Source organism: Dermacentor albipictus, chromosome 9, assembly GCF_038994185.2.
Source record: "Dermacentor albipictus isolate Rhodes 1998 colony chromosome 9, USDA_Dalb.pri_finalv2, whole genome shotgun sequence".
NCBI classification, from domain to species: Eukaryota; Metazoa; Arthropoda; class Arachnida; order Ixodida; family Ixodidae; genus Dermacentor; species Dermacentor albipictus.
In genome coordinates this window covers 116326631-116352193 of record NC_091829.1, presented here as the reverse complement: position 1 = coordinate 116352193, position 25563 = coordinate 116326631, and the positions used below count along the sequence as shown (strand labels likewise).

General features: G+C 47.2%; 1 protein-coding gene across 1 annotated transcript in view; it reads right to left on the bottom strand.

The window, feature by feature from the left end:
- LOC139050073 (uncharacterized) overlaps positions 1–25563 on the bottom strand; it is a 286318-nt gene that overhangs the window by 205287 nt on the left and 55468 nt on the right. Inside the window, exon 9 of the mRNA XM_070526266.1 lies at positions 2248–2345. Coding sequence (XP_070382367.1) covers positions 2248–2345 — 98 coding nt within the window. The remainder of the gene's footprint in view (positions 1–2247; positions 2346–25563) is intronic.

Below are 25563 nucleotides of genomic sequence, written 5' to 3'. Positions count from 1 at the left end.
AATAATATGCCGTCCGCGTATAATGGTATTTCTCTACGATTTCGAGACAAGAGTTATTATTTTGATTTTGTTTTATAAAATCTATGATTACTTCAGCGTTGGCACCTAGACTGATCGCTTATATTTTTATATGCTGAGCACTGAATGGCAACCAGCCTAGGAAGCTGCTGAATGGAATAATTCACACATTCAGGCTATCTCAAACGAGAGTAAGAAAAAGACGTGTTTAGAGAGATGCTGTTTGAACAAAAAAAGTGATTGTTCTTTTCTCGAGCTGGCGCGTAGATTCAGCCATCCCCCAATCGGGGTGGGGGTTGGGGACGTACTTCGCCTATAACTGCATATCAGTCTTACTTCTTTACTAGATCAAAGCCATTAATTTGACAACCGAAGGAGTTTCTTTCTTAAGCAACATATAGATTGCCTTCATAATAACTTTTGGGACTACAGCCGCAAAATGAATCGGCAAGCTTACCTGGCACTGTAATAATTTACTGTGACAGGAAGAACTTCTTACAACAGACACAGCCCTTAAGAACATCTTCTGTATGGTGCATTAACCATCCTCCTCGTATGCGGCAGTATTGTCTCTTTTGAGGTCTTAAGAAGTGCATACATGACACCTGGTATCAAGATGGTTGCTAGTTACGCTACACTGAATTTTATCTGGGCGGACTATCTGCAGCTACATTACACACACTATTCCATAGTCCTCAGAACTAGAACTACAATCGCTGTTGTGCTATTGTTAACCTACTCGTTGTTCTAACTCTGTCATATTTCTTGTAGGAGCTGTTGAATGTCACTTAATGCTCCTATATTGAACGACAATGTGTTGAAATAGGACAAAAGTAAATGATATTGTTCAGAATTTCTTAATAGTACCGACATCTGCTTAAGATATGGGAATATATTATATATTGTTCGATATTTGGTAAGTGGTAATAACTAAGTGCGAGTTCTGGTAGATTATACTTTTTTTAGGATGACGTTGGCTTGCATCAAAACCGGAGCAGAGAGAAGAAGACAGCGTGATGTGGTGCAAGGCAACACGAATTGTTCAACTTTCATATGGCTCAATTTAAGTGTTGATGGTGCTGTTGTGTTGGGCGCTGATGCTCCTGACATTAAAATTAAAATGGCCCATTAGTGCCACGATAGCAAACACCGTAAAGACCCACATTTCACTTTAATGCTGCAACCATGAGGACTTCTAATAAGTAAGCAAAGAATTTAGCATACAACGGTATAATCTGAAACCAGTTGATAAAACAGGAACTTTTAGTAGAACGAGTGCACGTTACATCCATAACTACTCGCTACTTCGCCTTCCCTGCACAGAAACACACGGTACAATAGCACGCGAGCTCTGTCTTACATGCAGGTGTGGGGAATTTCTACGAATTTATGGGTGTGTCCTCGCTAACCAGACACTGAATGGGGCACCATAAATCCATCACGTGTCGAAATTTCCTGTGATTAAGAGCGTAAAACTACAGTTGAAAAGTATTTCCGAATAGTGCACAAGCTGGAACGATACGAGCTATCTCATTGAATTTAAAACTTCCCCTAATGACACTTCCATAAACTGTAGCAAAATCTTTTATGATGCCAGCTATCTCATTCAACTTAAACCCCCTTAATGTCACTTCTATAAACTCTAGCCTAAAGAAATGCGAAGCCTGGACTACCAGCTGTACTGAATTGAGAGAACCTGAAGGTTTCGTTACCAGAAAGCTTGCTCACGTGCAATATATTCCGACATGAAAAACAAACAAATATAACAAAACAGGATGACCTTGCGTAAGGACTAGTCTTTCTTGTCACATAATTTTAATATATTTGCCACATGCCCTACTCCTTAGAAGAAATACCATGGGATAAAGAGATTAATACGCAGCAAAAGGCACGCTGAATAATCAGACATCGGCATCTCGAATATTACCCAGCGCTGAAGGAGAGCTAAGGTAGGATACATTTTAAGGGTACAGTCAACCAATACTTCCTATACTTGTAGCATCAATAAGTCTTAAGGAACTATTGAAGCCTTACAGCTAGACTCTAGAGTAGCCGCAGGATTTGTTTTGGCACTACTAGTGCATAAATTGCATCGATTTACCAATTTATTTTTAACAGTAGTATCATTGCTTCATCGAAAATATTTTTTTGAAGTCTTGCACTAATAACTTACAGTATATACTCTTTGTTTGCTTTTTTTTTGAAAACATTATTTATTCGGATGCTCACCTGTAGTGTTCAGGTAGTAGAAAGCGACAGCCAAAGCTAGCAGCGTCAGCATAAGCACAACAGCCGCGGAGCAGACCAGGCAGGTAGTAGATCCAGCTCTGCAAGTGAGTGGCACGATTTACATATACCGCATAATTTGTTCTCCGTAAATGCAATAGCTGTCAAAACATTTTGAAAACACGAGTGGTGCTGCTCTAAAGGAAGTGATAATAGAAAGCTAAGCCAGTCCGAAAATATTCAGAACCTCAACAGTTACACATTCTTCGGAAAAAGAAAGTACAGGGGGAGATTTGTTCACCTTGCTCGCCTTCCCAAAGAAAAAAGATTGTCACGTGATAGCGACGGTCAAGGATCACAACAGCACTTAGTCGCACCGCGATAGGACCTACCAGTTCCACGAACGAAGCAGATAAGACTCTTTCTTTAGAGGAATAGCTTACGCTACCAAGCTGCTCAATCGCTAAGGAACCTCAGAAGGTCGCGGCCTCATCGGAGCCTTCTCCGGCAACAGATTATTCACCTAAAACAGATCGTCAAGTCATATCGGTGCTACGTTCCCTCATGGAAGCCATCCGAGTGATTTTAGTGGACATGGGGACAACGTGTGCTCGAAGCGTATTAAAGAGCTGGACGCCTTAAGCTCAGTGCTTGAATCACTAAACAAGAAAGATGGCTACCCATACCCCATCCTTCCGAAAAGAAGTCAAAACAGCGGCCCCCATCCAATAGAACGGCAGAGGGCTAAAATCACATCTTTCAGATTGTGTACACCAGTGTGTTTCCAGCCCAACTTGTCGAAACCAGTCAGACTGTCAGGGTACGAAGTTATGATGTCCTCAACAAATGTTGCATACAGCAAAATCATCGTTTCTGTTCGTCGTGAACATACCTATGTTTTGCGACCAGTTGCGCCCCACGACGATAATCAATATATATGCAAGACAGTTAAAAAGGACAAACTCTTGGTTGCCCTCGTAGGTATGTATATATTGGCGTCAAGCAATTTTGGTACTAAAAGATTAGCCGATATCTTGAGTGTTCGTCCTACCTCATGGGTCATCATAGGAGATTTCAATGCACACCATCCAGCATGGAGAAGTACAAGGACAAATGCAAAAGAACGCAGATTAGCAAGCATCGCCTACAACCTTACTCTCCTGAATGATGGTAGACCCACCTATCTTCAAGGCGAGACATACGGCAGCTACCTCAACCTTGCTTTCGTCTCCAACTCTCTCACCAGATGTGTGATGTGGTTCCGGATATTGAGACACATGGAAGTGATCACATTCCCATCAAAGACTTGTCGTCTAGATCTGGTCCACGAAATACATTTCGGAAGATTCATTGGGTCAACTTCAAATCTGATATGAAAAATGCCTGCAGCGAAGGCCCACCCTATGGGTTAGAACAAATTATTAAAGATACGATGCAAAATGCCACTCGCATGATGACCATCTTTTCCACGCAAACGACTTCGACATGTAGTTAGAGCGACTTCGAGCACTTTGTCGCCGGGCGGAACGTCGAGATCGGCGTAGAAAATCAGTCCGTGACCTGACGCCAGCGAGGAGGATGCAAAGGAAGATTCAGAGTCGTATGGATAGACTAGCGTAGGAACGATGGACAACGTTTTGCAACAGACACCAGACCCCCGCAAGCCACTGTCTCACATTTGGAAAACAGTGCAAGGTCTGCGTTGCCTTCCGAAACGGCGTTTTCCATTCAAGGCGCTCGCTCTTTTTTAAGGGCGGCAAAACATGGATGTCGCAGAAGACTTTTGTGCGCGGACTGCATAACAAGCCACTCGTCCAGATCCTCCAGCCCGAGGTGACGCTCCCGTTCCGTGACTTCCGCATGAACCTTCATTTTACAATGGAGGAGATCGAGGTGGCACTAGCTCTCTGCAAGCGCTCTTCATCTCCGGGTCCTGCTGGTATATCATACCCAGCCTTGCGCTATCTCGGAGATTCCGCAAGGAGAGAATTATTGAGTCTTTACAACTCCTCATGGCAGGAGGGAAATGTTCCTGACAAACGGAAGGTAAGCCGCCTGGTGCCACTCTTGAAGCAGGGCAAATTCCCACTAGAGATCACCTCTTACCACCCAATAGCGCCGGCCAGCTGTGTATGAAAGATAAGGGAACGGATGATCCATGGCTGCCTAGAATGGTAGCTTGAACACTACAAGATTTATACGAAATCCATGGCTGGTTTCCCACGTAACTGCTGTTCCATCCACAATATAGTTTATCTCGTTTCATATGTCCAGCACGAAAAGTCCCGTAAGCGTTTATCTGCAGCTTTATCCTTAGATGTGAAAGGCGCATACAATAACGTATTACATGAGGCCATTCTCAACGCTCTTGCGATGGTTGGCCTAGGTGGTCGAGTCTTTTTATGGATTGCAAGTTACCTATGTGTAGGATCATCCTTTGTGTTAACTGACGATGGTTTAACTACGCCACGCTATACCAGCAGGGGCGTTCCTCATGGCGGTGCTCTCAGCCCAACACTATTCAACCTCTATCTTGTTGGACTTGACTACTTCCCTACTACCATCAAGATTTCAAAAAACGCAGACGACATCTGTGTCTGGACTTGGACAGTTACATGTCCTCAAATACGGGCTCGACTTCACAGAGCGGCAAATTTGACAGCGAGCTACTTGTGTAAACAAGGTGTCAGCATATCACTAGGAAAATGCGCACTAGTGGCATTTACTCACAAACCAATGGCGCCTTACGTCATCTCAATTAATGGGTGGACCATTTTCCATGTCAGAACCCACAGATTTCTTGGCCTAATATTGACTTAGATCTCTATTGGAGATCAAAGTCAATGTGGCCTGCATGAAATGGCGCCTGACAGCAACTTCCCAGTTATATAAATACATGTCAGGAAAGACGCCGGGGATGTCAGTAGACGCAATGCTCAAACTCTACAGAGCTCTCTTTCGCGTTTCTTAAAGACATAATCTACCTGTACTGAACGACATTTGCAAGACACATATTCGTGCTCTGCAGGCAGCACAAGCTCAAGCACTCAAGAGTTTGACTTGGTTTGCCCAGATGCACGTCATCAGAGAGAACTATTGCGATTACCTGGGACCATTCAATGCGAGCTTACATTAAGGTGGAAGCCCTGAGAACGCACATCAGACATTTTGCGCTAGCCCCCTATCACCACCTTGCAACACAACCTTCACACATGCACCAAGCATCAGTCTCTAGAACTATCTTTAAATAAAACGACAAACTTCCCTCGGACTTCACCACTGCATCTAAATCATCGATACCCCCCTGGTGTCTTATCAGCCCCACAGTACATCTCAGTTTACCAGGAATCGGGAAAAAGTATTAGCTGTCGTTGCCTGCACGCAAACAGCTGTCTCTGCTTCTTCGGCACGAGATGTATGCGGAGAGGGTACATATTTATACTGATGGTTCCACAAACGTCCAGTGTTTCATCATCATCATCATCATCAGCCTGGTTACGCCCGCTGCAGGGCAAAGGCCTCTCCCATATTTCCCTAACAACCCCGGTCATGTACTAATTGTGGCCATGCCGTCCCTGCAAACTTCTTAATCTAATCCGCCCACCTAACTTTCTGCCGTCCCCTGCTACGCTTCCGTTCCCTTGGAATCCAGTCCATAACCCTTAATGACCATCGGTTATCTTCCCTCCTCATTACATGTCCTGCCCATGCCCATTTCTTTTCTTGATTTCAACTAAGATGTCATTAACGCGCGTTTGTTCCCTCACCCAATCTGCTCTTTTCTTATCCCTTAACGTTACACCTATCATTCTTCTTTCCATAGCTCGTTGCGTCGTCCTCAATTTGAGTAGAACCCTATTCGTAAGCCTCCAGGTTTCTGCCCCGTAGGTGAGTACTGGTAAGACACAGCTATTATACACTTTTCTCTTGAGGGATAATGGCAACCTGCTGTTCATGATCCGAGAATGCCTGCCAAACGCGCCCCAGCCCATTCTTATTCTTCCGGATCCGGATCCGCAGTCACTACCTGCCCTAAGTAGATGTATTCACTTATGATTTCCAGTGCCTCGCTGCCTATTGTAAACTGCTGTTCTCTTCCGAGACTGCTAAACATTACTTTAGTTTTCTGCAGATTAATTTTTAGACCCACTCTTCTGCTTTGCCTCTCCAGGTCAGTGAGCATGCATTGTAGCTGCTCCCCTGAGTTACTAAGCAAGGCAATATCATCAGCGAATCGCAAGTTACTAAGGTATTCTCCATTAACTTTTATCCCCATTTCTTCCCAATCTAGGTCTCTGAATACCTCCTGTAAACACGCTGTGAATAGCATTGGAGAGATCGTATCTCCCTGCCTGACGCCTTTCTTGGAATTTTGTTGCTTTCTTTATGGAGGACTACGGTGGCTGTGGAGCCGCTATATATATTTTTCAGTATTTTTACATATGGCTCGTCTACACCCTTATTCCGTAATGCCTCCATGACTGCTGAGGTTTCGACAGAATCAAGTGCTTTCTCATATTCGATGAAAGCTATATATAAGGGTTGGTTATATTCCGCACATTTCTCTATCACCTGATTGATAGTGTGAATATGATCTATTGTTGAGTAGCCTTTACGGAATCCTGCCTGGTCCTTTGCTTGGCAGAAGTCTAAGGTGCTCCTGATTCTATTTGCGATTACCTTAGTAAATAGTTTGTAGGCAACGGACAGTAAGCTGATTGGTCTATAATTTTTCAAGTCTTTGGTGTCCCCTTTCTTATGGATTAGGATTATGTTAGCGTTTTTCCAAGATTCCGGTACGCTCGACGTTATGAGGCATTGCGTATACAGGGTGGTCAGTTTCTCTAGAACAATCTGCCCACCATCCTTCAACAAATCTGCTGTTACCTGATCCTCCCCAGCTGCCTTCCCCCTTTGCATATCTCCCAAGGCTTTCTTTACTTCTTCCGGCGTTACCTGTGGGATTTCGAATTCCTCTAGACTATTTTCTCTTCCATTATCGTCGTGTGTGGCACTGGTACTGTATAAATCTCTATAGAACTCCTCAGCCACTTGTACTATCTCATCCATATTAGTAATGATATTGCCGGCTTTGTCTCTTAACGCATACATCTGATTCTTGCCAATTCCTAGTTTCTGCTTCACTGTTTGTAGGCTTCCTCCGTTCCTGAGAGCATGTTCAATTTTATCCATATTATACTTCCTTATGTCAGCTGTCTTACGCTTGTTGATTGACTTCGAAAGTTCTGCCAGTTCTATTCTAGCTGTACGGTTAGAGGCTTTCATACATTGGTGTTTCTTGATCACATCTTTCGTCTCCTGCGATAGTTTACTGGTATCCTGCCTAACGGAGTTACCACCGACTTCCATTGCACACTCCTTAATGATGTCCACAAGATTGTCGTTCATTGCTTCAACACTAAGGTCCTCTTCCTGAGTTAAAGCCGATCCCGGTGACCAGAACCGGTAACGCACTCCCTCCCCAGAGCAGGATTGGCCACCCTGGTGCAGTACTTGGCCACAACCTCCTATATGAACAACAAGATCAAAGCAGTGTTTGGCCAGTCCTATAGTTTTCCCAGCAAGAGCTTATACCATCAGCTTTAGGACTAACCCCCCAACAACATCGACATCTGCGGAAATAGCTGCTCTTCGCGCTGCACTTTGCTTCGTCAATCCGGAACCACCTGGACAATGGTCAATCTTCAGTGACTCAATCGCAGCCCTACAATCTGTGCTATCAGCTATGCGTCGGGGGCCATACGAACAGCTCCTATTCGATATTAGATGCCTTCTCCAAACATCACATGAGAAATGACACCACGTGACGTTTCAGTGGCTGCCAAGTCACTGCGGCGTCATAGGCAACGAAGACGCCGATAATGACCCTTGGGCAGCTCTTGAAGACACACATGAAGAGGTCAAACCACTTTCACGGTCCGACGCAGCCAGCAGACTCTCGCTCTCTCTATGATGCACACCAGGCAGCCAAACCAACAGGAGTTATCATCAATGCCACATGCCCTCCTTGATGCCTCTCTGTATGCCAACTGGGCTCCGCCGAAGAGAGGCCACTCTGCTTTATCGCTTGTGGCTAGGGTAGCATTCGCGAAATCCTACTCATTTCGCATTGGAATGCCTGTCTTTGCGAGCAGACGCTTGAACACATTCTGTGTGACCATCCTGAATATAATGTTCAGAGACAGTCCTTGGCGTCCGTTCTAGCGCACCTTGACAGTAGACCATTCTCAGTTGAAACGATTTTCACATGTCGCCGACAGAAGACATGGACGAAGAGGCTACTTTGGTTTTTGAAAGAGACGTGCTTGGACAAGCGGCTGTGACAGTGATGTCCCGTACCATGCAAGAGTGACGGACTGCAACTGACGATGTGTGTGCTGTGCAATGTGCTCTCTCTCTCCTCCCCATCTTTCATCCCCCCCAACACGCTCCCATGTGTAGAGTAGCGGACTGGTTGAGCTAAACTGGCTAACCTCCTTGCCTTTCCTTCTCCACTTTTTTCTTCCTTCCAACAGCAGCAAAACTGTCACTAGAGAGTTTTAGAATTTCGGACCCAAGATTCTAGGTCCTCAAGCCGTGTTGCCTAGACTGTTCTTGAACTTGGACGAATAGTATACTTTGAGAATTGGGTCAAACGTAGTCATCGTTGCGTCAAGCGCTCAGGACACCGCACTGGGCAAAATGCGGTTTGAAAACAAAAACAGAAAGCTTTTCTTTGAAGTGAAAGCGCACTGCATTTTTAAGCAAAAAGGGCCGACAAGAAGATGTAATAAACGTAATACTGTCTTAGTAATACGAGCTGAGTATGTTGTTTTAAGACCCAAGACGGCTTGGGGACCCACGCTAGTTTACAATATTTGGGTCTTGGGAGGAGGCGAACGAAGGATTCCAAGACTAGCTTGAATTCTGCGCATGCGCACTTCCGGCACGAAATTTTATTGGGTCCCTAAGCCGCTTGGGTTCATAATTCTAAAACTATCTGCTACCTTAGCTAACCCTTCAATCAGTGAACCTATGCCGACAAAAGCAAGTTGCACTCATAGCACAATTATAGCGGCGAACATAGCCGGCGATAGTCAGAAATCTTAACTGCCGGTTAAGCGCATCGGCGTTTTACATGAGTTATCGAGGTTTCAAGAATAATCGCTGTTGTCTGCATGTCTTCCAGAAAGTACTACGCAATTCGCATCACACATACCACGAGATTACACTAGCTTCGGTGACAACAGACAACACATAGAATCATTAAAACATTCCAGCAAACTCCAATTATGCAAGCGAGCCTTGCACTGATCGAACAATAAGTTGTTAGTGGGTGAAATGCAGTCCCTGAGAAAAGAATAAGTACACTTGTCAATATAGGGTGTCCGAGCTATTATACCTCATGTTATTTTGAACATGTATCGTTCTGTCTGATGAATACCAATTGTATGTTATTCACAGACGACTAGAGCCACCACCAGTAATATTTTCCTCTGCCCAATATTTATGTTAACTAAAAAAATAGCAAGCCTCATTAAATTCGGCTTTATATGGCATACTGCCATTGCAGAATTTGCAGAAAGCAGGAAGCCTAAAATTTGTATGTTTACAGCCAGGTACTTCTGCCGCTTTATTTTTTGTTGGATAACAAATAAAGCACACAATCAATGAATCATTAACGTGGACAGCCGTCCACCCGCATTAAGATGCAGCGCCCTCAAACGCACTCAGTTCAAGTTTATGAGCAGACTCTTTGCACAAATAGCCAAACACCTCTTTGTAACCGTTCCTGCAATACGCCAAACTATTCTAACATTCAGATGTCGAGCTTTTTTTTTACAATTAGGTAATCACAAGATGACCAAATAGAACCCGGAAGATGCTTCTAGAGCCCTGCCATACTTACGGCCTTTCTAGTTGTCCTGGCTGCTGGGCATGTTGTCTATAAAATTGCTCAGTGATAAAATAAATTCTAGTGAGATATCCCCATTGCAATAAATACGCGTCATAAACAGCATAGTTCGTTTCATTAACCGAGCATTTCTCATCTTTCTGTACCTGCTATCCTAAACCTAAGGTAGGCAAGGTATCGGCATTTGGAGGACCTGCATGATGATGATTGCGTGACATGTGTACGCCGCACATATAATATGTAGAGCTGGGCATCACATACTTTTGTGTAGAAAAGAAGTGACAGTTTTGTCCGGAAGGCAAAGCGCCTATTGGGATACCAAATTAGTGGATGGCTATGCGAAGTAAGGGTAGTTTCATCGGTCGCGTAAACTTGGAAGCATAGGCACACTAACTAAGCTAGCAAGAATGTTGTCACGCGCGTATTTAACAGGGATAAGCGGGCTAGTTGGTGGTCGTTATTGGAATGCATCATGTAACCGTACAAAAACAAGGGACAAAGAAGGAACACACAGGACAGGCGCGGAATCAATCCGCGCCTGTCCTGTATGTTCCTTCTTTGTCCCTTGTTTTTGTGCGGTAACATATGATGCATTCCAATAATGTCACGCGCGCACAAGCAAACATGAACACATCTGACTGAATGATCACGGAAACTCACTGTCAAAATGCTGGCGTGAGGAAACCCGGCAGCAGCAGCGAGCGAAGTGACATTTTATCTTTGATTTGTTTCAACAAAAAGCCACGCACCACCGACGCACTTTGACTCTGCGCCCAACACAGATTGGTCTCAAGATACGGCCGGCCGACCGCGTGCCGCCGACACATCCGCACTTGTAGTCGCAGTAGAAGCCGCCCGTCTCTCTCCACACCCCTCAGTGCCTCGCAGCGCAGTGTTCCTCGCGCACGGTGGGAGAAGGTTCGCTTCCTGACCCCTTTCGTATCTTTGGCGCGGGCGGAATCAGTCACGATTGTAGGCTCCCATAGCAAGCCTTCACTCGTACATACATGGTAAGGCACGCAGCGACGGTTTTACCATCGTTGGACTTTCTACGGCACCTCATCGCGACGGCGATAAAGACGGCAGAAATGCGCTCGCAGTATCTGTATAAAGGCTATTGCAATGATAAAGCCATTGGCATCCACAAAAAGCCCCATGTCAAGCTTACTGTAATCTTACTCGGGGTTGGCTATTGTACTAAAGGTGATATGCTATGGCATTATAAGCGCAATCTCATTTCAAAAAAGTAAGTCTTGCTTGTGGTTTAGAAACAAAACTTTGGAGGAAGCTTAAGCATCGCCTTTAGGAGTGGAACGCGTTAACATTCAGGGATCTCTGAATGCTTCTCATGTTACCCTGCAATTGAAGCTCACGTAACGCTAATGTTCACCAGGAAACGCTGGTTGCGAGAGCTATTCATGAAAGCGACCTTTCTGTTAGAAATGCGGCCACTTGCGTGGTCCGTGATGATGATGATGCTGATAATAATGACACGATACTTTTCTCTTTGTATTGGGCGGAAAAACAAGTTACATCCTTGCAATAAAGAGAATGAAAATGATTGGACAAACAGCAGACAAGGCACAAAACGAGGCCAAAAAGTAATATAAAATTGCGACAGGGGGGGGGGGGGGGGGGGGCAATGCAGAGAGGTTGACCACTGTCACAGTAGTAATAATCTGACGCCCATGGCGTCTGCTGACTGGTGACTGCTTTTTGGCGTCTCGTTGCCGCCGCTTTCCAGTGTTCGAGGCGTCGTTTCACAATTTCCATTGTCACTGACTGTACCTGTCGTGAGGCTTCATCAAACCCGAGTGCTTCCGGCAAGGGAGTCCGAGGTTGGTTCGTACGGACGTGATCACATCGTAGCACAATCTGATCGCAAACGTTCCTTCTGCGTTCCCACCCGCTCGGCACAACATATTGCACACCCCTTGGTCGAATGTTTTTTTTTGTCCTACCAGTGTGCGTGGAGCTTTTGCTGTCACCTGGGAAAGCAGCGAACTTCCGACGATGTTGTCGTAGAAGTGGACCGGCCCGATTGAGTTCTTGTTGGGGTAGATCAGCAGAGTGTTCTTTTCGGTTAGCACATGTGGCTACCTACCACTTTCTGCCTAGTGTACAATGCGGTGCACTTCCTCCAGATATCCTCTGGCCAAATCCGCCTGAATTTGGCTGCGAAGCAGGCCTTACTTCCGTTCTAGGAAGTGCACTAGCCTGACCCAGTAAGGGCGGAGGCACGTTGCTGACAGGTATTCATACAAGCGCCATGCCCATCTGTCCCCGGTCATGCAGTGTACAAGATTACCGTACAACAGCTTGCTGGCCGCTTCTCGTGCTTCAAAGCTTGACCACACTAAGTCACCCTGCACTTCATTGTCGAGAGCGCCATGGCAGGCCACAACAATGCGGCCTACTTTCCTATGTCGGTGTTCTAAGTGATCCGGATATTTCGCTTACATGCGAGACATGGACCATCTTGCACAAGTATCTGACCATGACATAGCGGTTGCAGCCCTGCAGGCATCTGCCTTGTAGTATGTTCTGTGATTGAAAGCCGGTTTGACTTATTTTCTCGTCATGCACTCTGTACATTTCGATGCCCCAGCAGAAGTATACGCCTGGGCATTGGATGGGTGGATCCATCCGCAATGCATCGCCGCCAAATTGCCGGGCCACACCATACTCCACATTGCCCATAGCCTGAATAATTGTGGTTTTGAGCACACTGATTCGGACACCCAGCTTCGACATTTCTCTAGCGCAGATGTCAAGAACTGCTTTCAAATCGTATGGATCATCCGCAAATAATATGAGGGCATTTGCAAACGCCGAACCTGGAATGCGGCTGTTTTCATCAATTCCCGTTGCGCTGTAGTTAGGCCCAATCCCCCAGCTGATTGTAATCGTGCTTTTTCTACACTTCACACGAACAACAGATATAGGCATGGCAGCAAAGAATATGCCTGACGCAGTACTCTGCATACTTCGACGCATTTCGTTTCCATGGGGCCGATATTCGCCGTGCCCATGGTCCCTAGGTACAATCGCTGCACGGTTGACAGCAGAGCCACTGGTGAACCCAAGTCCGCAAATCGTGCGAATAGGACAAAGGGGGTACACTATCCTACGCTTTTTCGACGTCCATCTCCCAGCAGATTAGAGAGCGGTCTTCCTTTCACGCTATCTCTGCGCACTCACAATGACAAATATGTCCTCGATGCCCCTCTCTCGACGAAAGCCATTTTGCATCTCCGTGAGAATACGCTCATTCTCTGCATATTAGCCAATACATTCATTTAGCCCTTGCGCAAAGCCTCGGTAAAGCACATTAGTCACTGTTATGAGTCCGAAGTCGTTTATGTTACAATAGCTTCCTACATGATTGAGTATCGAGGACACCCTACCATGTAGCCAATTCCTCGGGTATCTTAGCTCCTTCAATAAACTCTCTGAACAAGCTAGCCATTTGTTCCCTCGAGTCTGTGCCATAATTCTTCAGCAGTTGCGCAGGAAAATAGTCGGAATCCGATGCTCACTGAGGTCGGACACAAGAAATCACCTGGTTGATTGCGGTGCGGATGAACTCCCATTTTGGTCCGCACAGGTTTTTCTTATAGGTAGGCCCTTATGCGGGAAGAATGAAAGTGTTAGTCATCAATTATCTGCGGCAAGGAGTCATCAACTATGTGCAGTGTACGAACGTAGTGCTAGAATTTTTGTGCCGTAGATCCCACTTCTGCTCGAAACTTCTGGATTTGTTGAATGTTCGCCTCGGCAAGGTTCATCGGCCCTAATGCTTCCACTCGATGCTTGAGCTCCAGGTAGCGTTTCTACGTGGCTGCACATACCTCCGAGTTTCCTATTCTGACCGTACGCCGATGTTCTATTTTTGCCTGCCTCCTCGCTTGCCATGCCTCCGCTACTTCTTTGCCCCACCATGATTTCCTATGATAGCGCAGTTGGTGCTGTGCACAATGTGTTGATATAATATATGTCCCGGTGTCGACACAAAACCCGAGTATGTCGTGGCCTTCCACCGTTGTTCGCTTGCCTCAAATTCCGCGGCAACCGTAGCGATGGCTCAGTGTGGCAGGTGTCTGTCCCTATTGGACTTTTCTAAGTCCCTCCGTGTTGACCGCTGCATGCGGGTGAAGTCCATACGGAGACAGCAGTGGTCGATTCTCATCTATGTTGAGGCATTCGAGGAACGTGGAGAGGCTTTGTGACGTAAAGCGTCATCAACAGAGGTCACTTATCCCCTTGCACACCATGTGCACTGCCCTTCGCACCGTACGCCAAGGTAGTCATTTCAACATTCAGGCATTCCACTAGTTGTTGGAAGAGCTTGCCCTTGGAATCTGTGTAACCATCCAGTTCTGCGAGATGACTGTTGAAGCCTCCTGTTAGCAGCTCCATAGCAATTGCCATCCGCACCACGTCCTTGCGAATGCAGTGCACTATGGATGGACGGATGGACGGATGGACGGATGGACGGATGGACGGATGGATGGACGGATGGACGGATGGACGGACGGATGGACGGACGGACGGATGGACGGATGGACGGACGGATGGATGGACGCACGGATGGACGGATGGATGGATGGATGGATGGATGGATGGATGGATGGATGGATGGATGGATGGATGGATGGATGGATGGATGGATGGATGGATGGATGGATGGATGGATGGATGGATGGATGGATGGATGGATGGATGGATGGACGGACGGACGGACGGACGGACGGACGGATGGATTTATACCACCTAATGCCCAACCTAGGTTAAACAAGAAAAAAAACACTATGAACTCCCACAACCAAATTTTCTGATCCCCTTTTGTGTATTGTGCTTTTGTACGTCTCCGTTTCTTGTCGTTTTCCTACTTTTCTTCCACCAATTTCTCCAATCGCTTCTTTCTAATCCCTATTGCGGACATGTTTGCTTTTCCACTACTCTCGCTGACCGCAAGGGCTAAGGATGGTTTGACGGATGTTGTGAACATCCCCTTTGGTGGGTCGCGCCACCATGCTCTTCCTATTAAACTGCCTAATGTCCTACATAGGTTAAACAATAAAAAAATGACTATGAACTCCCAAAACCAAATTTTCTGATCCTTTATTACGAACTTTTTTTTGGATGTCTCCGTTTTTTGTCGTTTCCCTACTTCCATCAATCTTCCACTCGCCTCTTACTAATCTCTATTACGGACATGTTTAATTTTCCACTGCTGTCGCTGAACCCACGGTCTTCCAGGAGGCTAGTGGTGATTAAATCGACTACTGGGTAGACGTCTTCACATTCTAATAAAACATGCTCCATAGTTTTCTTAGATTTATCGCAGCAAGCCCATGCTTCTGGTTCCTTGTTATATCTCGCATTATAGGTACGTGTTCTAAGGCATCCCGATCTCGCTTCGAAAAGTAATGGGCTTCCCTTTTATTTATAAATTGTTTCTTTCGTGATTTCGTTTTTTCCTCTTATATAGCTACTCACGGCAGGTTCTGTGATTCTCCGCTTGACCTTCTTTGTTGCTGTGTTGCCCACCCTGCAGGCCGCATACTTACTGGTAAGCTTCCTAGTCCTTTTCCTAAACTGTGAATCAATAATTTTCCTGCACAGATACCTGAACCAACTCCCAGCCCCTTTATTTTCGCAAATATTCCTTAGTCGTTCTTCACACTCAATTTTACGGTGACCTTCCCTCACATCAAAACTAGTCCAGCCCATATCACCCTGCACAGCTTCAACTGTAGTTTTCCTGTGAGCGCCCAGTGCGAGGTGACCCACTGACCTTTGGTTCCCATCGAGTCCTGAGTGTACCCCTGACTTAAAGCAAACAGCATTTCCACAAGTAAGTTCTGGAACCACTACAACTTTCCACATACCTCGGAAGACCTCATACCTATTGTATCTCCATAGCACTCTGTGCTTCATTATGGCCGCATTTCTCTTCCCCTTCACTGTTATTGTTTTTTCCTGTGTTTCCACATATCTATTGCCTTCGGTTATCAATTTACCAAGGCATTTATATTCTGTTACCCAAGGTATTCCTTGGCGCTATATCGCCGCTGTCTGTTCATTGTTGTCATTGAATACCATAACACCTGATTTTCTAACACTAAATTTCAAACCCAAATTGTTGCCTTCCTGTCCACAGATATCAGACAGACATTGCAAATCACTTTGCTTGTTCGCTACCAACACATTTTCGTCCGCATAAAATAAACATGGAAGCTGCTGCTATACTACTATGCCGGGCTGTTTGCATGAGAGATTGAACCCGCTATTACTTCCTTGCACCGCCCTTTCCATCCTCAATATGAACATCATAAACAGCAGTACGGATGAAGGGCACCTCTGCCTCATTTCCTTGTTGATATGAACTTTGTCCTCGCACCTCATCTCATCCCATTCAACGTAAATGGTATTTCCTAGGTAAATAGATTGAACCCGCTATTACTTCCTTGCACCGCCCTCTCCATCCTCAATATGAACATCATAAACAGCAGTACGGATGAAGTGCACCGCTGCCTCATTTCCTTGTTGATATGAACTTTGTCCTCGCACCTCATCTCATCCCATTCAACGTAAATGGTATTTCCTAGGTAAATCTCTTTCAAAAGTTGTAAGCAATCATCGCCTTATCTTTCCCGTTCCAGAATATCCCACAGAATGTTGCGGTCTACATTGTCATACGCTCCTGCACTGTCTGAAAAAGGCCTCAATTGACGTTCTGCTTTCCAATCTTGATATTTCAATACGCTGAGTAAGAACAAGTAACTTATCATCCAAACGCCTACCTTTTCTGAAGTCATCCTCAAGTTCTCCCAACATGCCATTATTCTCAGCCCATGCTTATAGCTTTATTTGATTGCTTGCATTGATATCCTCTATATTACCGATGTAATGGTCAAAGGCTTATACAAATGAATTCTATGTTCATCCCCCTTACCTTTATAAAAGAAATTCATTCTACTTTGCCGCCAACTGTCTGGTATTCGACGATCTTTCAAACATTTTTTTCCACTGCCTTCACCAGAGCTTCCTTACTCTTTGGTCCTTGTTCATTATTCAGCCTAACGGGAACCTCGTCTAGCCCTGCGGTTATGGGCTGAGGCATTTTCTCTTCGGCTTTTTCCAGTAGAAATTTGTCAGCACCAGCTCCTTTTCCACCTGGGTCTTTTTCATGCTCTTTGTTTCTTCATATAGAACCTGGTCATTGCCTTGGAAAAATTCGGCTGTTATTTTTCGGATGTAATTTATTGCCGCTTGTCCTTCCAGTCTGTATTCATCGTCATCTAAGATACGTTGTTTTATTATTGTGCACTTCCTGCCCAATAATCTTGTGGTTCCAAAATATTCAAGCCGCGGCCTTCTTTTTCTCACATACTTCTGACAACCAACGCTCACTTTCATCTTTTAATTTTGCTTGCACCAGCATGTGAACCATAGCTACTTCTCCCGGTATATTTCCCATTTACTGGTTACTTCATCCTGCGGACACTGCGTCTTCTTTGCCTACGTGTGCTTCGGGATGCTTTCTGACTTCGGCGATCGCTTCTCGTATCTCGCTCTTCCACCAGCTTTTTCGTTTCTTGTTTTCCTCTCCAACGAACTTGTTGTTTCTCTTTCCGTATTTCTGTCGTTATTACACTTACAAGCTCACCATATTCGCACTCCTTACTTGGCCATTTGCCAATTTCTTCCTCGACTCTGGTGAGAATATTTCTTGTTAGTTCAGCGTTCAAATTCGGAATTGCCATTTTGCACTCTTTGCTCTCTTTCCGAACTACATATTGACGCGTGTACTTGCCTGTCTTTATCAGGCGAAACGTTTCACCGCCTAACAAATGTTATCGTACAGCGCAAGACGTGCCTGCATGTATCGGAAGTTTCTGGAATCTTATCGATGCTTCTATCCGCTATCTGGGACCGAACTTTGTGTAATCTGATCGCATGTGTGCGCGACGCGAATAATGTATAACTTCGTAGAAGGCACGCGCGTCCCAGCGATTACTCTGGAACATTCGACGACTGATGTGTAAAAGTGGACACGCTTGACCCGCTGATTAGATTTTCGACCATCGCTGACCGTGTTCGCCGCTATCGTTGGGCTATAAGTGTAGCTTGCTCTTGTGGGCACAGGTTCACCCAATATAAGTTAATTTTGTCTTTCACAGTATTGCTACTGTGTTCTTCAACGTCACCACCACGTGACATCTGGTGAAGGTGCTTTTCGTTCATGTACCGGACGCCCCCGACAAGCTGTGATCCAAGCTCGGACCGCAAAGAGAACACCAACGTAGTCCTGAACCATCGAGCAAGCCGCCGTCGTCAACAGCTGCCCTCGGAACACGGACTTCTACCAGAGAAGACCAAGAAGATTGCGGCCAAGGCAACCCCAATTACAGCCCCAGCGTCCCCCATCGTGCTGCAGCAGCGCAGGGAGCCTCCGACGTACCGCGGTTCAACATTCGAGGACGCAGAAACCTGGCTTGAGACGTATGAGAGGGTTGCTGCATTTAACAACTGGAAAAGCCACGACAAACCGCGACATATCTACTTCACATTGGAAGACGCTGCCAGGATGTGGTTCGAGAACCGAGAAGCCACCTTAACGACGAGCGACGTGTTCCGAAGCGGCTTCCTGCAGACATTCACAAGGGTCGTACGCCGAGAAGAAGCCCAAGCACTACTAGAAACCCGAGTGCAGCTGCCTAAAGAAACCACCGCGATCTTTACAGAAGAATTGAACCGCCTATTCCGCCATGTGGACCCGAAAATGTCCGAGGAGAAGAAATTCTGCATACTTATGCGTGGTGTAAAGGACGAACTTTTCGCCAGAGTGGTACGAAGCCCACCAAAGACCGTACAATAGCTTCTTCGCGTGGCCACTAGCATCGAGAAGGCACTGGAAATGCGTAACCGGCAATTCAAACGCCACACGAACTCTACAAACTACGCCGGAGATGCGTCATTGGCCACCAACAACCTGCGCGAGACTATCCGAGCGGTCGTGCGGGAGGAACTACAGAAGCTGTTGCCTTCATCACAGCATCAAGTAGCTGCAATTGCTGACGTCGTACATGAGCAGCTTCAACAACAACAAGGAGTAGGCCCTGAATCGCCACAGCCTCAGCCGTAAGCGATGACATACGCCACTGTAGCCCGCCATCAAGTTCCCCCTCTGCCCCCAGGGCAGGGCCCAGTGACGACACAGTTCCGTCGTCCACCCACACCGCCAGCGCGCCAAGCCGTCACCTCACGCGGCGTTTGAAGACTGACGTTTGGCGCACCCCCGACCACCGTCCGCTTTGCTATCACTGCGGAGAAGCCAGGTACATCTATCGCCGATGTCCATACCGGGAGATGGGACTCCGAGGTTTCGCCGTTAACGCGCCGCGACCACAGATTCGAGAAGGACCTCGCGATATCGCCGGCTACCTCGCCGCCGCTCAGTGAAGCCCTCGACGACCGTCCCGTTCGCCGTCACCAGGCCGCTACCTGTCGCCGCAGCGCCGATCATACACCGGCCTAGCCCGAGGCCACTCTGTGAGCCCATATCCGGGAAACTAAAAGCAGCAACCGATGGAGGGTGCGGTTGCTGTTCGTCGAACTGACGAAGATCCTCCACCGCCGACGAAGACGACGAAGAGACCATCTCCACGACATAATGACACGCCACCGCGCCGACGAAGACAGGAAGCCAAGACTACACCGACGAAAGACGACTTTACGACGCGACATGCAAACTTCAGTTCAACATGACGCACCCTGATGCGACGCCATAGCCTAACTGCAACGCCAGACAAAGAACCACCGACCTCGACGTGCTTCTCGACAGCCACACAATAAGTGCCTTAGTGGGCACAGGGGCTGATTACTCCGTAATGACTGGACACATCGCCGCCAAGCTGAAGAAAGTTAAGACTACATGGGAAGGCACTCAAATTCGGACAGCTGGAGGACACCTCATAACACAGACTGGAATGTGCGCGGCAAGAATTCTACCACCTTCGTTATCCTCCAACAAAGTTCACGAGACGTCATTCTCGGCATGGACTGCCTGAACCAACATGGCGCCAACATGACCTGAAGTCGAAGTCAATAACGCTGTAGAAAGGTACCGCCGGAGAGCCTTCCTAGTCACCACTCCTTGAGTGTGCTCGAAGATCAAGTGAGCAAGCCGCCTCGCTCAAGCATTGTATATCGGTGGCCACCGAAACACCTGTTGACGTAGAAGGCGTCAACGAAGGCGACCAACGTGTACTGCTCGTTTGCGAAATTTCCGTCGCGAGAGGAATCGCTCGGCTGCACGGAGGAAACACGAAAGTGTTGCTGACAAACTTTAGCCACGAGTTCAAGCACATCAAAAATGGCATGAGGATCGCATACATGGAGGAAATTCTGGAAACCCGCAATGCGTTGGTCCTCTCGGATTCTGCCGCATCTACCCCGGCGACTGCAGTTCCCGAACCAGACTTCGACATAAATCCAAGTCTTTCCATAATTAATCAACAACAGCTCAAAAGTTTACATCGACGATAGAAAGAGTGCTTTGCGATGTCATCACGGATGCGACAAACGCCATTCGCAAAGCATCGCATATTAATCGAAGAGTGTGCTCGAGCCCTTCGTCAGAGGCCTTATCGAGTTTATACGCGAGAACGTGAAGCTATAAGGCGCAAGGTCGACGAAATTCTGCGCGACGACATCATCTAGCCGCCAAAAAGCCCGAGGGCATCTCCTTTAGTCTTGGGGAAGAAAAAAGACGGAGCCCTGCGTTTCGGCGTCGATTATCGTCGTCTCAACACTATCACGAAGAAGTACGTATACCCCCTCCCACGAATAGACGACGCATTGGATCGGCTCGGCAACGCTAAATACTTCTCGTCGATGCACCTCAAGTCTGGCCATTGGCAAATAGAAGTCGACGAAAAGGATCGCGAAAAGACCGCCTTCATTACCCCAGATGGCCTCTTCGGGTAATAGGTTATGTCAATCGGACTGTGCTCGGCGCCTGCAACGTTCCAGCGCGTGATGGACATGGTTTTAGCAGGATTGAAGTGGCAGACCTCTCTCGTATACTTGGATGACGTCGTGGTCCTCGCCGGAAATTTTGATGGTCACCTTAGGTGGCTTGCAACAGTACCAGATTTCATCAGATCATCAGGGCTCACTCTGAAGCCAGAAAGTGCCGTTTCGCTTACGAGGAACTTCTGTTTCTAGGCTACGTCAGCAAATTTGGATTCCGTCCCGACCCGTAAAACACAGCTGCCATCGCAATGTTCCCGCAGCCCATCGACAAGAAGGCAGTGCGTGGATTCCTCGGCATGTGTGCCTACTACAGGCGCTTGGTCAAAGACTTTTCACGCGTCGCGGAGTCGCTAACACATCTAACCAAATGTGATGTCGAGTTCAAGTGGGAAACACCACGATGCATTTGAACAATTCAAACGATGCATGCACTCTCCGCCGGTAGTTGCACGCTGATGAGGACGCCGATACAGAAATCCACACTGACGCCAGTAGCCTAGGCCTCGGTGCCGTCCTAGTCGTGAGAATAGACGAACGTGAACGGGTGATATCTTATGCTAGCCGGTCGCTGTCAAAAGTGGAAGGCAATTCTACGACTCAAAAGGAATGCCTCGCCATCATTTGGGCTACAGCAAAATTCCGCCCTTACCTCTATGGGAGGCCATTCAAAGTGGTCAGCCAGCATCGCGCCTTGTGTTGGCTGGCTAACTTAAAGGGCCCTTCAAGACGGCTGGCGCGGTGGAGCCTCAGACTTCAAGAATATGACGTCGCGATATTACAGAAGTCCGGTAGAAAACTCTGATGCCGATTGCTTATGACGCTCCTCCATCGATCCCCCGCCGCAAGACGATGAGGATGACGACGTCTTCCTTGCAATAATAGGCGCGGAAGACTTCGCTGAGCAACAACGAGTGGACCCGGAGCTAAAAGGCCACGTCGATAATTTGGAAGGGCACATCGACGTTGTCCCTAGGGCATTTGGGCGCGGATTGTCTTCGTTCACGCTTCAAAACAGCCTACTCGTGAAGAACAACTTCTCCCCAGTCCGCGCCAACTACCTTCTTGTTGTTCCGTCGGCGCTGCGTCCAGAAGTACCGCATGCTCTACATGACGATCCGACCGCTGGGCACCTCAGTTTCTCCCGGACGCTATCGAGGATACAAGAAAGGTATTACTGGCCGCACCTAACCGCCGATGTCACCTGTTACGTCAAGACATGTCGAGACTGTCAGTGACGCAAAGACACCACTGACAAGGCGGTGTCAAGAGGCTGTTGTCGACCAAGCCTCTTGACCGATCTTTTGAGCAGATCGGGATGGACTTGCTGGGACCGTTTCCGACATCAACTTCCGGAAATAAGTGGATCGTCGTGGCGACGGACTATCTCACCCGCTTTGCTGAAACTAAAGCTCTAGCAAAAGGCAGCCCAGCCGAAGTGGCGAAATATTTCGTCGAGAACATCCTGCTGCGACATGGTGCCCCAGAAGTCCTCATCACCGAAAGAGGAACGGCTTTTACAGCAGAGGTCACCCAAGCCATTCTGCAGTACAGCCAGAAAAGCCAGAGGAGGACAACTGCCAACCATCCGCAGACTAATGGTCCCACGGAGCACCTGAAGAAGACCCTCGCCGACATGCTAGCAATGTACGTCGACGTCGAACACAAGACCTGGTATGCCGTCCTGCCGTACGTAACATATGCTTACAACACGGCGGTGCAAGAAACAACACAGATCACGCCGTTTAAGCTGGTTTACGGCAGGAACCTGTTGCCGACGGCCGACGCTATGTTGCCGCACGTCACTGACGAAGAGAATCTTGACGTCGCTACCTATCTTCAGCGCGCCAAAGAAGCCCGACAGCTCGCCCGCCTACGGGTCAAGAACGAGCCGCGTACCGACAGCCGACACTACAACGTCCGACGACGCTTCGTCGAGTAGCAGCCTGGCGACCGTGTTTGGGTATGGACCCCGATACGCCGACGAGGACTCAGTGAGAAACTACTGCGACGCTAGTTCGGATCCTACAAGGTCATCCGACGTGTTGGCGCATTGGATTATGAGGTCGTGCCAGACGGCATTTCACAATCACAGTAACGCCGCGCACAATCTGAAGTGATCCACATGGTGCGTCTTCAACCATTTTGCGGACGCTGACGAACTTTCCTTATTTTGTTGTTGCTTTTTTGCTATGAGCGCTTTCCTTTATTGCTTTCATCTGTTTGCAGCATCGGGTCGATGCGTTTTAAGAGGGGTTTATTGACACGTGTACTTGTTTGTCTTTATCAGGCGGCACGTTTTCGCCGCCTAACAAATGTTATCATACAGCGCAGGACGCGCCTGCATGTATCGGAAGTTTCTGCAATGTTATCGATGCTTCCAACCGCTGTCTGTGACCGAACCTTGTGTAATCTGATCGCATGTGTGCGCGACGCGAATAATGTAGAACTTTGTAGGAGGCACGCGGGTCTCAGCGATTACTTATGGACATTCGACGACTGATGTATAAAAGCGGACGCGCTTGGCCCGCTGATTAGATTTTCGACGATCGCCGACCGTGTTCGCCGCTATCGTTGAGCTTTAGTGTAGCCTGTCTTTGTGGGCACAGGTTCGCCCAATAAAAGTTAGTTTTGTCTTTCACAGTATTGCTACTGTGTTCTTCAACGTCACCACCACGTGACAATATCCCATTTTAAATATGATGCGTTTACGGTCACTGCCTATGCTGCACAACACTTGCTCATCAATGACCATTTGAGGAGTTTTTTTTTTTCCAAATGAGGCAAATTCACAAACCGAAACTAAGTCAGATAAAACGGTAATGACAAGAAAAACTAGGCAACTTTCTCATAGAAAAACCATTGCAACGAAATGGGTCATACACCGCAAGGCGAACGTGTTCGCAGATCGTATTTCGTATCGAAATTGAGCCAGATCCAGCTGTTGCACAGATCAAAATGAGCCAAATCCGTTTGCCCAATAGGAGAGCGCTTTTGGCGTGACGTCATTTAGCCATGGCAGCCTCCTTGTCAGTTCCCGCCAAGGAGTTGGTTCCCGCCTGACACCTCGGAGTGTTTCGTTCGTGTTTTCGCGAGTTCTTCGCTTGTCTGATATTGTTGTTCATGGATTCCGATGGCAATGAAGAGATCGGCGAAAGATGTATCCCTAGACGTCGACGACGAAGTGAAAAGAAGCCGCATCACCACCGTAAAAGCAAGAATGCGCCGTTGCCAAAATGTAAACACGCGAAAAAGACTCTCAGGTGTGCGCTTGTGACCGAAGCATCCACTAAAAGTTTGAAGGAGAAGTTTTACGAAGTGTGCAGAATGGAACAAAAGGCGTTCGTTTTGATGTACTGCACGCCATCAGCAGTAAAACGTAGGAGAGGAAAAGAAGCGGAACCTCGTCGGAGCCTTGCTGTTGTTTACAAGGTACGGATAGAAAATGGCCAAGAGCTTCGTGTTTGTCGCGATATGTTTTGCGCAGTGCTTGATATTAGTCACAGCACAGTTACTCGCTATATAAAGCACAAGCATCAAAAAGGTGAAGTGAAAGCCGACAGTCGTGGAGGTGACCAGAAGATCAAGCACTACGGTCGAAAGCGATCAGCTGTTGTGGGTTTCATTAAGCGACTTCGGGCAAGAGAGTCACACTACACCCGGAAGAAGACAAAATTTACACCTTCCAAGTGAGCTGAAGAGCATCCGAAACCTGTGGCAGATTTATAACCAACAAGTACCCGAAGATGTGAGGGTGAAGTATGGCTTCTTTCACCACATTTTTAGAGCGAAGTTCAATCTTTCGTTCAGAACACCGAGGACAGACGTTTGCTCTGTATGCCTGAAAAATGCGTATGAGATGAAAACTTGTGGAGATGTTTCACAGAAGCAGCGTGTCATAACAGAGCAACGTGTGCACAAGTTGAAGTATAAGGCTTTTTATTCCCTGCTGCGCGAGAAGAGGGATGACTTGAAAACTTTCTCATTTGATTGCCAACAAAATCAAGTGCTCCCCAAAGTTCCGGACCAGGAAGCCTACTACAGCCGCCAGCTCTATCAGTACCATCTCTGCGGGGTGGAAAACCAGGCAAATGGTGTTATAACTGCAGTGTTCTTATCATTTCTCAGTTGAAGTCTACAGCTACACGTGCCAATCTGTTTGCCTATCTTATGTTTTCTTACTTCCTTTCCCTTCCCCTCCTTCCCTAGCCTGTCTTTATATTCCGACGTTCACTGCAAATAAACGCCCATTCTTCTAGCTTGTCAGCGTGTGTCTGTCTCGCCTGCGTCAAGCGCAGTGTCCGACCTACGATGTAACAGTGGCGACGAGAAACAGAAAGCAAAACCCCTGGCAAAACCTT